At 43.3% G+C, this 15,279-nt stretch overlaps 1 protein-coding gene across 2 annotated transcripts in view; it reads right to left on the bottom strand.

Annotated features, from left to right (window-relative positions):
- Positions 1-15,279, bottom strand: part of LOC112247821 (sterile alpha motif domain-containing protein 10-like) — a 159,684-nt gene that overhangs the window by 87,425 nt on the left and 56,980 nt on the right. Inside the window, exon 1 of one of the 2 annotated variants that reach the window (XM_042304076.1) lies at positions 2,756-3,062. The exons of the other annotated variant lie outside the window; for it this stretch is intronic. Within the exon in view, the coding sequence (XP_042160010.1) occupies positions 2,756-2,834 (79 nt within the window). The 5' untranslated portion in view covers positions 2,835-3,062. Of the gene's footprint in view, positions 1-2,755; positions 3,063-15,279 lie in introns of those variants that run through there. 2 annotated transcript variants of the gene reach the window in all.

Consider the following 15,279-nt stretch of genomic DNA (forward strand, 5'->3'; position numbering starts at 1 on the left):
CACAAGGAAAAGGGCTATTATAGGTTTAGGGGTTCGAGTTAGAATTAGGGTTAGGAGTTAGGATTAGGTTTGGGGTTTGGGGTAAAGGTTAAGGATTAACTTTTGGTTTAGATTTTGAATGGGATTAATTGTTTGGACCCCACAAGGATAGTAAGACAAACGTGTGTGTGTGAGAGATTCCAGAACACCGTCAACTACATCCGCTTCAACATCCGCTTGTTTGTGTTACCCCATTGGCTATTGAATCATTCACAGAGCCAGCTAAATAAGAGCTGTTTTGACCCCAGCATACATCATTCATACACTATATATACAAAAGTATGTGGACAGCCCTTCAAATGAGTGGATTTGGCTATTTCAGCCACACCCGTTGCTGACAGGTGTATAAAATCGAGCACACAGCCATTCAATCTCCATAGACAAACATTAGCCGTAGAATGGCCTTACTGAAGAGCTCAGCGACATTCAATGTGGGACCGTCATAGGATGCCACCTTTCCAACAAGTCAGTTGGTCAAATTTATGCGCTGCTAGACCTGCCCTGGTCAACTGTAAGTGCTGTTATTGTGAAGTGAAAACATTTAGGAGCAACAACATCTCACCCACGAAGTGGCAGGCCACACAAGCTCACAGAACGGGACCGCCGAGTGCTGAAGCGTGTAAAGGAGCAACAACGTCTCACCCACAAAGTGGCAGGCCACACAAGCTCACAGAACGGGACCGCCGAGTGCTGAAGCGTGTAAAAAAAACGGCCTCAGTTGCAACACTCACTACCAAGTTCCATGCTGCCTCTGGAAGCAATGTCAGCACACTAACTGTTCATTGGGAGCTTCATGAAACGGGTTTCCATGGCCGAGCAGCCGCACACAAGCCTAAGATCACCATGCTCAATGCCAAGCGTTGGCTGGAGTGGTGTTAAGCTCGCCGCCATTGAACTCTTGAGCAGTAGAAATGTGTTCTCTGGATTGATGAATCAAGCTTCATTATCTGGCAGTGAGATGGACGAATCTGGGTTTGGCAGATGCAAGGAAACACTACCTGTCCCAATGCATACCGCCAACTGTAAAGTTTGATGGAGGAGGAATAATGGTCTGGGGCTGTTTTCATGGTTCGGGCTATGCCCCTTAGTTCCAATGAGTGCAAATCTTAACGCTACAGCATAAAATAACATTCTACACGATTCTGTGCTTCCAACTTTGTGGCAACAGTTTGGGGAAGGCCCTTTCCTGTTTCAGCATGACAATGCCCCTGTGCACAAAGCGAGGTCCATACAGAAATGGATTGTTGAGATTGGTGTGGAAGAACTTGACTGGCCTGCACAGAGCCCTGACCTCAACCCCAACAAACACCTTTGGGATGAATTTGAATGCTGACTGCGAGCCTGGCCTAATTGCCAAATATCAGTGCCGACCTCACTAATGCTCTTGTGGCTGAATGGAAGCAAGCCCCTGCAGCAATGTTCCAACATGTCGTGAAAAGCCTTCCCAGAAGAGTAGAGGCTGTTAAAGCAGCAAAGGGGGGACTAACTCTATATTAATGCCCATGATTTTGGAATGAAATGTTCGATGAGCAGGTGCCCACATACTTTTGGCCATGTAGTGTATCAATGAGAACACCACAACGCATAAGCTCACTACAGCTTAGACTCAAATAGAGCCATTCAACAGGAAAATAAACCATCAAAAGGATGAAATTACATTCACATGTCAACGAAAACTCTTACCTAAAAGGACAGACAATGTTGTAATAATGTTAATAGACATACGACAATCCATCCAATGTTCATTCATCCTTGCACTGAATCAAGCATACAAAGTATCTTCCACAATGAAATCGGAACGGGGACTATGGATCTGTCTCCAGTTGCACATACTCTAGTACATGTGTAAATGAGTTAGTCACATGCAATATATCATGCACCACTGGCCCAATTCTAATGAAACTTGAGTGAATGATGCGTCTTGCCATCGAGATATGTCATTTATAAAATGACGCTGATTGGCCCAAGGGAAGCGCTATAGTTATGAAATTCCAAGCACTGTCTCGTTTAAGCTTGAATTGTATAAGTATAAGTAGGCCTAACTATAAGTAGGCCTAACTATAAGTAGGCCTAAGAAATGTTGGGGAATTCTCCAGCCCCGCCATCTCCCCAGGCATCATATATCATATATCTATATAGTAAATAATACATGCATAATTCACAAGATCAAATTCACAAGATCAATTGTCTTAAGAGTTTGCCCAAGTTCCCCTGGAGAATCACTGTACTCCTTTGAGATGTAATTCATTGGAGAGATGGATTTTGTTTTTTACAAACAGAAGCGCATAATATCCCAGCTCAGACAAAATTTCCTTTGTCCATTTTTATACTTGTTTATTTTCTCCGGTGACTGGGAGAATGGCTGTCTGGATGGATTAATGTATGTCTGGATATTACTGAGTTAACACTCACAGCTCTGACATACGCCTACACTCTTAGAAAAAAAGGTGGTATCTAGAACCAAAAAGGGTTCTCTGGCGGTCCCCATAAGACAACCCTTTGAAGAACCCCTTTTGGTTCCCATGTTGAACCTTTTCCACAGAGGGTTCTACATGGAACCCAAAAAAGTTCTACCTGAAACCAAAAAAGGTTCCACCTGGAACCAAAAAGGGTTCTCCTATGGGGATAGCCGCAGAACCCTTTTGGAATCCCTTATTCTAAGAGTGTACTGGCTACAGTCTAAACACACACACACATAGACACTAAAGATGAGTACCTTCAGCGATAGCCTGCAGAGTAGTCTTGCGGGGCGATAGGTGGACTGAGGAAACCAGTGTGCGCCTTGGTCTGATCATCAGCGTCAACTACAAACCCCAGGTCTCTAACGGATTTAGTTGATTCTCAATATTCGTTTTAATGTAAGCGGGAGGAAGAACTGTTGCTTGCATGGACAGTTAAGGTCCATTGGTACACTGGCCTGCAGTGATATAAGCAGAGTGGACTCCAGTTCATTGTAATGGTCACATGCAGTGTGTAGATCAATACCTTCTCCCTTCTGTGACCTCATAAAGCCTCAGAGATGAACTGAATCATCCACCACTCAATACATTATTGACTGTCCTCAAGCTCTGACCAGCACACACTGACCTACTGTGTGTGTGTGTGTGTGTGTGTGTGTGTGTGTGTGTGTGTGTGTGTGTGTGTGTGTGTGTGTGTGTGTGTGTGTGTGTGTGTGTGTGTGTGTGTATATACAGTTGAAGTTGGAAGTTTATATACACCGTAGCCAAATAAATGTAAACTCAGTGTTTCACAATTCCTGACATTTCATCCAAGTAAAAATTCCCTGTGTTAGGTCAGTTAGGACATGTGAAATGTCAGAATAATAGTATAGAGAATGATTTATTTAAGCTTTTATTTATTTCATCACATTCCCAGTGGGTCAGAAGTTTACGTACAATCAATTAGTATTTGGTAGCATTGCTTTTTTTGTTCAACTTGGGTCAAATGTTTTGGGTAGCCTTCCGCAAGCTTCCCACAATACCTTGTGTGAATTTTGTCCCATTCCTCCTGAAAGAACTAGTGTAACTGAGTCAGGTTTGTAGGCCTCCTTGCTCGCACACGCTTTCACAGTTCTGCCCACACATTTTCTATAGGATTGAGGTCAGGGCTTTGTGATGGCCACTCCAATTGAAGCAACAAGATGTTGCTTCAATATATCCACATAATTTTCAAATCCTCATGATGCCATCTATTTTGTGAAGTGCACCAGTCCCTCCTGCAGCAAAGCAACCCCACGCTTCATGGTTGGGATGGTGTTCTTCGGCTTGCAAGCCTCCCTCTTTTTCCTCCAAACGTAACGATGGTCATTATGGCCAAACAGTTCTATTTTGTTTCATCAGACCAGAGGACATTTCTCCAAAAAGTATGATCTTTGTCCCCATGTGCAGTTTCAAAGCGTAGTCTGGCTTTTTTACGGAGGTTTTGGAGCAGTGGCTTCTTCCTTGCTGAGCGACCTTTCAGGTTATGCCGATATAGTTTTAGTTCAGTTTAGTTTATTAATTCGACCATTTAAAAAAAACAAGCACACATAAAACTTAAAAGCCATACATGCACATGAATAAAATCAGAGGATAACACACAATAAAGTCTGAGACTTATTTCCATTGTGGTCCTCTTGAGACAAGATGGCTGGACAAGATGGAACACAGTATGGCAGTGAAATAATAAAACTAAAACATAGAAGAAGAACCTCTATCTCATCATTCCAGTTACATCATAGGGGTTATTCATATGGGCACAGAAGACATCAAACATATTTTTACTATATTTTTTGAAGCTGTCCAGAGTTGTTTTATAGGCACAGGCAAGTCATTCCATTCTGAGGCTCCAGTATACAAAAAAGTACTTTTCCCAGCATTACTCCTGAACCTGTATAACACACATCACCAACACCTGATCTGGTGCTGTGATTGTGTGCATCCCTAACACGAGGAAAGTAATCACTTAGATATCTGGGCGCAGGACCATAAATACTCCTGGAAACCAAACCAAGTCTAATCTGGGACACACTAGCCTCAACAGGCAGCCAGTTTATTTCCTGAAAGCAGCTCCTGCCTATGTGAGTATGTGGACTCACAGTCAATACTACTCTGATCAGCTTATTCTGGGCTATCTGGAGCTTCCCCTTCATAAGTTTAGATAAGCCCCCAAACCAGGAAGTACTAGCATAGTCAAAATGGCATTGAATGAGGGCTGTAGTTAGCACTTAAATATATAGGACTGATACGCTGTTTATAGATACTTGTTTCCTCCAGCATCTTCACAAGGTCCTTTGTTATTGTTCTTGGATTGATTTGCATTTTTCGCACCAAAGAACGTTCATCTCTAGGATACAGAATGCGTCTCCTTCCTGAGTGGTATGATGTCTGCGTGGTCCCATGGTGTTTATACTTGCGTACTATTGTTTGTACAAATGAACGTGGTACCTTCAGGCGTTTGGAAATTGCTCCCAAGGATGAGCCAGACTTGTGGAGGTCTACAATTTTTTTTCTGAGGTCGTGGCTGTCCCCCCCCCCCATGATGTCGAGCAAAGAGGCACAGAGTTTGAAGGTAGGCCTTGAAATACATCCACAGGTACACCTCCAATTGACTCAAAATTATATCAATTAGCCTATCAGAAAATCAAATCAAAGTTTATTTGTCATGTGAGCTGAATACAACAGGTGTAGACCTTACAGTGAAATGCTTACTTACAGGCTCTAACCAATAGTGCAAAAAGGTATTAGGTGAACAATAGGTAAGTAAAGAAATAAAACATCAGTAAAAAGACAGTGAAAAATAGCAGTAGTGAGGTTATAAAAGTAGTGAGACTATAGAAGTAGAGGCTATAAAAGTAGGGAGGCTATAAAAGTAGCAGGCTATAAAAGTAGCGAGGCTATAAAAGTAGCGAGGCTATAAAAGTAGCGAGGCTATAAGAGTAGGGAGGCTATAAAAGTAGGGAGGCTATAAAAGTAGAGGCTATAAAAGTAGCGAGGCTATAAAAGTAGTGAGATTATAAAAGTAGCGGCTATAAAAGTAGCGGGGCTATAAAAGTAGCGAGGCTATAAAAGTAGCGAGGCTATAAAAGTAGCGAGGCTATAAAAGTAGCGAGGCTATAAAAGTAGCGAGCCTATAAAAGTAGCGAGCCTATAAAAGTAGCGAGGCTATAAAAGTAGCGAGGCTATAAAAGTAGTGAAGCTATAAAAGTAGTGAGGCTATAAAAGTAGCGAGGCTATAAAAGTAGTGAAGCTATAAAAGTAGTGAGGCTATATACAGACACTGGTTAGTCAGGTTGATTGAGGTAGTATGTACATGTAGATATTGTTAAAGTGACTATGCATATATGATGAACAGAGAGTAGCAGTAGGGTAAAAGAGGGGTTAGCGGGTGGTGGGTGGTGGGTTGCGGGACACAATGCAGATAGCCCGGTTAGGCAATGTGCGGGAGCACTGGTTGGTCGGCCCAATTGAGGTAGTATGTACATGAATGTATAGTTAAAGTGACTATGCATATATGATAAACAGAGAGTATCAGCAGCGTAAAAGTGGGGTTGGGGGGGTCACACAATGCAAATAGTCCGGGAAGCCATTTGATTACCTGTTCAGGCGTCTTATGGCTTGAGGGAAAAAAATGTTGAGAAGCCTTTTGTCCTAGACTTGGCACAGCTTCTTAAGCCATGACATGTTTTTCTGGAATTGTCCAAGCTGTTTAAAGGCACAGTCAACTTAGAGTATGTAAACTTCTGACCCACTGGAATTATGATACAGTGAATTATAAGTGAAATAATCTGTCTGTAAATAATTGTTGGAAAAATTACACGTGACATGCACAAAGTTGATTTCCTAACCCACTTTCCAAAACTATAGTTTGTTAACAAGAAATTTGCTAATGTTTGCGTGCATGTGTTGTTCGTCCTAGAAGGTTTGTTATCCTACAACCCCTCGTCACAAACACACACACACACAAAGAGGATAGCAGAGTAGCCTTATAAGACCATGTCAAATGGTCTTTTCAACAAATTACTGTACAACAGACTATGTATTCACCCAACACACCTTAATTGACAAACAAACAAACCAAAACAAAGGCAAAGTCTTCTCATGCTGTGTTGATTTCAAAAAAGGTTTCGACTCAATTTGGCATGAGGGTCTGCTATATAAATTGATGGAAAGTGGTGTTGGAGGAAAAAAACAACATTATAAAATCCATGTACACAAACAACAAGTGTGAGGTTAAAATTGGCAAGAAAACACACACATTTCTTCCCACAGGGCCGTGGGGTGAGACAGGAATGCAGCTTAAGCCCCACACTCTTCAAAATATATCAACAAATTGGTGAGGGCACTAGAACAGTCTGCAGCACCCAGCCTCACCCTACTAGAATCTGAAGTCAAATGTCTACTGTTTGCTGATGATCTGGTGCTTCTGTCTCCAACCAAGGAGGTCCTACAGTAACACCTAGATCTTCTGCACAGATTCTGCCAGACCTGGGCCCTGACAGTAAATCTCAGTAAGACAAAAATAATGGTGTTCCAAAAAAGGTCCAGTTCCCAGGACCACGAAAACACATTTAATCTAGACACAGCAGTATGCTTTGGTTCATGGTCTGTTTATCCCCAGGAGGGAGAGAAGGAAGGATGCAAATTTCTCATTGTTTATTTCACTTTTCTTTATTATCTACTTCACTGGCAAAACACACATTCCTTTCTACAGGGCCGTGGGGTGAGACAGGGATGCAGCCCCACGCTCTCTCCACATATATATCAACGAATTGGAGAGGGTACTAGAACAGTCTGCAGCACCCGGCCTCACCCTACTAGAATCTGAAGTCAAATTCCATCTAGACACCGTTGCCCTAGAGCACAAAAAACACTATACATACCTCGACCTAAACATCAGTGGTACAGGTAACATCCACAAAGCTGTGAACGATCTGAGAGACAGGGCAAGAAGGGCCTTCTATGCCATTAAAAAGGAACATAAAATTTGACATACTATTAGGATCTGGCTAAAAATACTTGAATCAGTTATAAAACCCATTATCCACTATGGTTTGGATCTTTTCCAAGATGGCGCTTGGAATAGAACCCTTGTGTTATCCCGTGTAAATAGCCGGTCTTTTTCGTATATATCTTAATCTCACTTTCTATCTATACTGTACTCTATACCATCTACTGCATCTTGCCTATGCCATTCTGTACCATCACTCATTCATATATTTTTATGTATATAATCTTCATCCCTTTTCACTTGTGTTTAAGGTAGTTGTTGTGGAATTGTTAGGTTAGATTACGCGCTGGTTATTACTGCATTGACGGAACTAGAAGCACAAGCATTTTGCTACTCTCGCATTAACATCTGCTAACCATGTGTATGTGACAAATACATTTTGATTTGATTTGATATATACGAACTAAATATACTTTCCTGCAACCCGCCTCACCCAATGTGGTACGGATCTGCTATTTTTATTCCTTATAACTGGAACTTCCATCAGGAGCTAACCAGCTAACTAGCTGCAGGTCTTTGTTAGCCACAGCTAGCGGTCCTCGCCTTTTTCCCCGTCATCAGCCAACCTTAGCTCAGACAACACCTGCCAGTCTGCACAGCGCGATATCAACCCAGAGCATATCGGACTGCTTCTACCAGATCACCGGATTACTGCCGCTCTGGATCATTACACCAGATCATTACTCAGTTCTTATACAGTTCTTATATCCTTTAGACGTACCCTTACCCTACTCCTCCAAAGTTCCTCTGGTGATGTAGAGGTTAACCCAGGCCCTGTAGCCCCCAGTTCCACTCCTATTCCCCAGGCATTATCATTTGTTGACTTCTGTAACTGTAAAAGCCTTGGTATCATGCATGTTAACATCAGAAACCTCCTCCCTAAATGTATTCTATTCACTGCTTTAGCACACTCCCCCAACCCTGATGTCCCAGCCATACCTGAATTCTGGCTTAGGAAGGCCACCAAAAATTCTGAAATTTCCATCCCCAACTATAACATTTTCCGCCAACATAGAACTGTCACAGGGGGTGGAGTTGCAATCTACTGCAGAGATAGCCTGCAGAGTTCTGTCATGCTATCCAGGTCTGTGCTCAAACAGTTCAAAACAGTGCCCAAACAGTTTAAAATCCACCTTTCCATGAATAACTCTCTCACTCTTGCTGCTTGTAAAAGACCCCCCTCAGCCCCCAGCTGTGCTCTGGACACCACATGTGAATTAATTGCCCCCCATTTATCTTCAGAGTTTGTACTCTTAGGTGACCTAAACTGGGATATGCTTAACACCCCGGACGTCCTACAATCTAAGCTAGATGCCCTCAATCTCACACAAATGATCAATGAACCTACCAGGTACAACCATAAATCTGTAAACACGGGCACCCTCATAGATATCATCCTGACCAACCTGCCATCTAAAAATACCTCTGCTGTCTTCAACCAGGATCTCAGCGATCACTGCCTCATTGCCTGTATCCGTAATGGGTCCGCGGTCAAACAACCACCCCTCATCACTGTCAAACGCTCCCTAAAGCACTTCAGCGAGCAGGCCTTTCTAATCGACCTGGCCCGGGTAGTCTGGAAGGATATTGACTTCATTCCGTCAGTAGAGGATGCCTGGTTATTCTTTAAAAGTACTTTCCTCAACATCTTAAATAAGCATGCCCCATTCAAAAAATGTAGAACTAAGAACAGATATAGCCCTTGGTTCACTGCATACCTGACTGCCCTTGAACAGCACAAAAACATCCTGTGGCGTTCTGCATTAGCATTGAATAGCCCCCGTGATATGCAACTTTTCAGGGAAGTTAGGAACCAATATACACAGGCAGTAAGGAAAGAAAAGGCTAGCTTTTTCAAAAAGAAATTTGCATCCTGTAGCACAAAAAGTTCTGGAACTGGTAAAGTCCATGGAGAATAAGAGCATCTCCTCCCAGCTGCCCACTGCACTGAGGCTAGGAAACACTGTCACCACCGATAAATCTACAGGGTAGCCTAGTGGTTAGAGCATTGGACTAGTAACCGGAAGGTTGCAAGTTCAAATCCCCAAGCTGACAAGGTACAAATCTGTTGTTTTGCCCCTGAACAGGCAGTTAACCCACTGTTCCTAGGCCGTCATTGAAAATAAGAATTTGTTCTTAACTGACTTGCCTAGTTAAATAAAGGTAAAATAAAAAATATAAAGAATTTCAAGAAGCATTTTTCTATGGCTTTCCATCTGGCTACCCTTACCCCGGTCAACAGCTCTGCATCCCTCACAGCAACATGCTCAAGCCTCCCCATTTCTTCTTCACCCAAATGCAGATAGCTGATGTTCTGAAAGAGCTGAAAATCTGGACCCTTACAAATCAACTGGACTAGACAATCTGGACCCTCTCTTTCTAATATTATCCACCGCAATTGTTGCAATCCCTATTACTTGCCTGTTCAACCTCTCTTTCGTATTGTCTGAGATCCCTAAAGATTGGAAAGCTGCTGCAGTCATCCCCTTCTTCAAAGGGGAGACACCATAGACCCAAACTGTTACAGACCTATATCTATCCTACCCATTCTCGGGCAGACTCTTTTCTCTGTATACATCAATGATGTTGCTCTTACTGCTGGTGATTCTCTGATCCACATCTACGCAGATGACACCATTCTGTATACTTCTGGCCCTTCTTTGGACACTGTGTTAACTTCAATGCCATACAGCACTCCTTCTGTGGCCTCCAGCTGCTCTTAAATGCAAGCAAAACTAAATCCGATTGCTGCCCACACCCGCCCGCCTGTCTAGCATCACTACTCTGGACGGTTTTGACTTAGAATATGTGGACAACAACAAATACCTAGGTGTCTGGTTAGACTGTAAACTCTCCTTCCAGACTCGCATTAAGCATTGCCAATCCAAAGTGAAATCTAGAATCGGCTTCCTAATTCGCAACAAAGCCTCCTTCACTCATGCTGCCAAACATACCGTCATAAAACGGACTATCCTACTGACCCGTGACTTCAGCGATGTCATTTACAAAATTGCCTCCAAAACTCTACTCAGCAAATTGGATGTAGTCTATCACAGTGCCATCCGTTTTGTCACCAAAGCCCCATATACTACCCAACACTGTGACCTGTATGCTCTTGTTGGCTGGCCCTCACTACATATTCATCGCCAAACCCATTGGCTCCAGGTCATCTATAAGTCTTTGCTAGGTAAAGCCCCTCCTTATCTCAGGTCACTGGTTACCAAAGCAGCACCCACCCATAGCACACGCTCCAGCAGATATATTTCACTGGTCACCCCCAAAGCAAACTTCTCCTTTGGCCGCTTTTCCTTCCAGTTCTCTGCTGCCAATGACTGGAACGAATTGAAAAAAAAATCACTGAAGCTGGAGACTTATATCTCCCTCACTATCTTTAAGCATCAGCTGTCAGAGCAGCTAACTGATCTTTGCACCTGTACATAGCCCATCTGTAAATAGCCCACCCAACTACCTCATCCCCATGTTATTTTTTCTCTCCTTTGCACCACAGTATCTCCAGTTTCACATTCTACACATCTATCACTCCAGTGTTTAATTGCTCAATTGTAATTATTTCGCCACAATGGCCTTTTTATTGCTTTACCTCCCTAATCTTACTAATTTTGCACACATTGTATATTGATCTTTCTATTGTGTTATTGACTGTACATTTGTTAATCCCATGTGTATCTCTGTGTTGTTTGTGTCGCACTGCTTTGCTCTATCTTGGTTAAATAAAGGTGAAATAAATAAAATAGAAACGGTTGTTAGGTCTGGGGTCCACTCACCAACCAAGAATTCACAAAATGGGACAATCCTCAAACTGAGACTCTGCATGCAGAATTCTGCAAGAATATCCTCTGTGCCACAAGAAAAGGGCAACCAGTGAAGAACAAACACCATTTTAAATACATTCAATCATTCATTTCATTCATTAATTCATACAACCCATATTTATTTTTAATTATTTTCCCTTTTTTACTTTAGCAACACTATACATAGCCAAAATATGACATTCGAAATGTCTCTATTCGTTTGAAACTTTTGCGAGTGTAGTGTTTACTGTAAATCTTCATTTACAGTTACTTTTATTTATTATCTATTTCTCTTGTTTGGCCATGTAAACATATGTTTCCCATAACAATAAAGCCTCTAAATTGAATTGAATTTAAAGTGGGAGAGAGAAGAAGATACAGAGAGAGAGAGAGAGAGAGAGAGAGAGAGAGACAGAGAGAGAGAGAGAGAGAGACAGAGACAGAGAGAGACAGAGAGAGAGAGAGAGAGACAGAGAGAGAGAGAGAGAGAGAGAGAGAGAGAGAGAGAGAGAGAAAGACAGAGAGAGAGAAAGACAGAGAGAGAGACAGAGAGAGACAGAGAGAGAGAAAAACAGAGAGAGAGAGAAAGACAGAGAGAGAGAGAGAGAAAGACAGAGAGAGAGAGAAAGACAGAGAGAGAGAGAAAGACAGAGAGAAAGACAGAGAGAGAGACAGAGAGAGAGACAGAGAGAGAGAGACAGAGAGAGACAGAGAGAGAGAGAATCTCAATTCAACGGCTCAGACACAAGAGGTATGTGGCAGGGTCTACAATCAATCACGGATTACAAAAAGAAAACCAGCCCAGTCACGGACCAGGATGTCTTGCTCCCAGGCAGACTAAATAACTTTTTTGCCCGCTTTGAGGACAATACAGTGCCACTGACACGGCCCGCAACTAAAACATGCGGTCTCTCCTTCACTGCAGCCGACGTGAGGAAAACATTTAAACGTGTCAACCCTCGCAAGGCTGCAGGCCCAGTCGGCATCCCCAGCCGCGCCCTCAGAGCATGCGCACACCAGCTGGCTGGTGTGTTTACGGACATATTCAATCAATCCCTATCCCAGTCTGCTGTTCCCACATGCTTCAAGAGGGCCACCATTGTTCCTGTTCCCAAGAAAGCTAAGGTAACTGAGCTAAACGACTACCGCCCCGTAGCACTCACTTCCGTCATAATGAAGTGCTTTGAGAGACTAGTCAAGGACCATATCACCTCCACCCTACCTGACACCCTAGACCCACTCCAATTTGCTTACCGCCCAAATAGGTCCACAGACGATGCAATCTCAACCACACTGCACACTGCCCTAACCCATCTGGACAAGAGGAATACCTATGTGAGAATGCTGTTCATCGACTACAGCTCGGCATTTAACACCATAGTGCCCTCCAAGCTCGTCATCAAGCTCGAGACCCTGGGTCTCGACCCCGCCCTGTGCAACTGGGTATTGGACTTCCTGACGGGCCGCCCCCAGGTGGTGAGGGTAGGCGACAAGATTTCCACCCCGCTGATCCTCAACACTGGGGCCCCACAAGGGTGCGTTCTGAGCCGTCTCCTGTACTCCCTGTTCACCCACGACTGCGTGGCCACACACGCCTCCAACTCAATCATCAAGTTTGCGGACGACACAACAGTGGTAGGCTTGATTACCAACAACGACGAGACGGCCTACAGGGAGGAGGTGAGGGCCCTCGGAGTGTGGTGTCAGGAAAATAACCTCACTCTCAACGTCAACAAAACTAAGGAGATGATTGTGGACTTCAGGAAACAGCAGAGGGAACACCCCCCTATCCACATCGATGGAACAGTAGTGGAGAGGGTAGCAAGTTTTAAGTTCCTCGGCATACACATCACAGACAAACTGAATTGGTCCACTCACACAGACAGCATCGTGAGGAAGGCGCAGCAGCGCCTCTACAACCTCAGGAGGCTGAAGAAATTCGGCTTGTCACCAAAAGCACTCACAAACTTTTACAGATGCACAATCGAGAGCATCCTGGCGGGCTGTATCACCGCCTGGTACGGCAACTGCTCCGCCCACAACCGTAAGGCTCTCCAGAGGGTAGTGAGGTCTGCACAACGCATCACCGGGGGCAAACTACCTGCCCTCCAGGACACCTACACCACCCGATGTCACAGGAAGGCCATAAAGATCATCAAGGACAACAACCACCCGAGCCACTGCCATTTCACCCTGCTATCATCCAAAAGGCGAGGTCAGTACAGGTGCATCAAAGCTGGGACCGAGAGACTGAAAAACAGCTTCTATCTCAAGGCCATCAGACTGTTAAACAGCCACCACTAACATTGAGTGGCTGCTGCCAACACACTGAATCAACTCCAGCCACTTTAATAATGGGAATTGATGGGAAATGATGTAAAATATATCACTAGCCACTTTAAACAATGCTACCTAATATAATGTTTACATACCCTACATTATTCATCTCATATGTATATGTATATACTGTACTCTATATCATCTACTGCATCTTTATGTAATACATGTATCACTAGCCACTTTAACTATGCCACTTTGTTTACATACTCATCTCATATGTATATACTACACTCAATACCATCTACTGTATCTTGCCTATGCCGCTCTGTACCATCACTCATTCATATATCCTTATGTACATATTCTTTATCCCCTTACACTTGTGTCTATAAGGTAGTAGTTTTGGAATTGTTAGCTAGATTACTTGTTGGTTATTACTGCATTGTCGGAACTAGAAGCACAAGCATTTCGCTACACTCGCATTAACATCTGCTAACCATGTGTATGTGACAAATAGAATTGGATTTGATTTGAGAGAGAGAGACAGAGAGAGAGAGAGAGAGAGAGAGAGAGAGAGACAGAGAGAGACAGAGAGAGAGACAGAGAGAGAGAGAGAGAGAGAGAGACACACAGAGAGAGAGAGACACAGAGAGAGGGAGAGAGAGACACAGAGAGAGGGAGAGAGAGAGACAGAGAGCGAGACAGAGAGAGAGACAGAGAGACAGAGACAGACATAGAGAGAGAAACAAAGAGAGTGAGAGAGACACAGGGAGACAGAGAGAGAGACAGAGAGAGAGAGAGAGAGAGAGAGAGAGAGAGAGAGAGAGAGAGAGAGAGAGAGAGAGAGAGAGAGAGAGAGAGACAGAGAGAGAGAGAGAGAGAAAGACAGAGAGAGAGACAGAGACAGAGAGAGAGACAGAGAGAGAGACACAGAAAGAGAAAAAATACATTTGTAAGCAATAGGAATTATGATCAAGCAGAGGAAGAGTCAATGTGGCTCAGCAGGTGTCTGTCAATCTCCTTTGGAAGTTTGGCTGCTAGCTTTTTGTGTTCTGATAAAGTCAGGCTGTTGTGTTCCTCTGTAAACCTCCAATCTACCTCATATCTCACATACTGGGGGAGCAGGGAGAAGAAGAGGGGGGGTTGGGGCAGGGAGGAGAGGCGTGGAAGGAAGCTGTGCTAATACTGCTGATGCAGGTACTGTGTACTGGAATGGGGTCGGTACTAAACTGTCTTTTATGTTTCTCTCCCCTCACTCACCTCTCAATTCAATTCAATTCAATTCAAGGGCTTTATTGGCATGGGAAATATGTGTTAACATTGCCAAAGCAAGTGAGGTAGACAACATACAAAGTGAATATATAAAGTGAAAAACAACAAAAATTAACAGTAAACATTACACATACAGAAGTTTCAAAACAGTAAAGACATTACAAATGTCATATTATATATATATATATATATACAGTGTTCTAACAATGTACAAATGGCTAAAGGACACAGGATAAAATAAATAAGCATAAATATGGGTTGTATTTACAATGGTGTTTGTTCTTCACTGGTTGCCCTTTTCTCGTGGCAACAGGTCACAAATCTTGCTGCTGTGATGGCACACTGTGGAATTTCACCCAGTAGATATGGGAGTTTTTCAAAATTGGAT

Source organism: Oncorhynchus tshawytscha, linkage group LG22, assembly GCF_018296145.1.
Source record: "Oncorhynchus tshawytscha isolate Ot180627B linkage group LG22, Otsh_v2.0, whole genome shotgun sequence".
NCBI classification, from domain to species: Eukaryota; Metazoa; Chordata; class Actinopteri; order Salmoniformes; family Salmonidae; genus Oncorhynchus; species Oncorhynchus tshawytscha.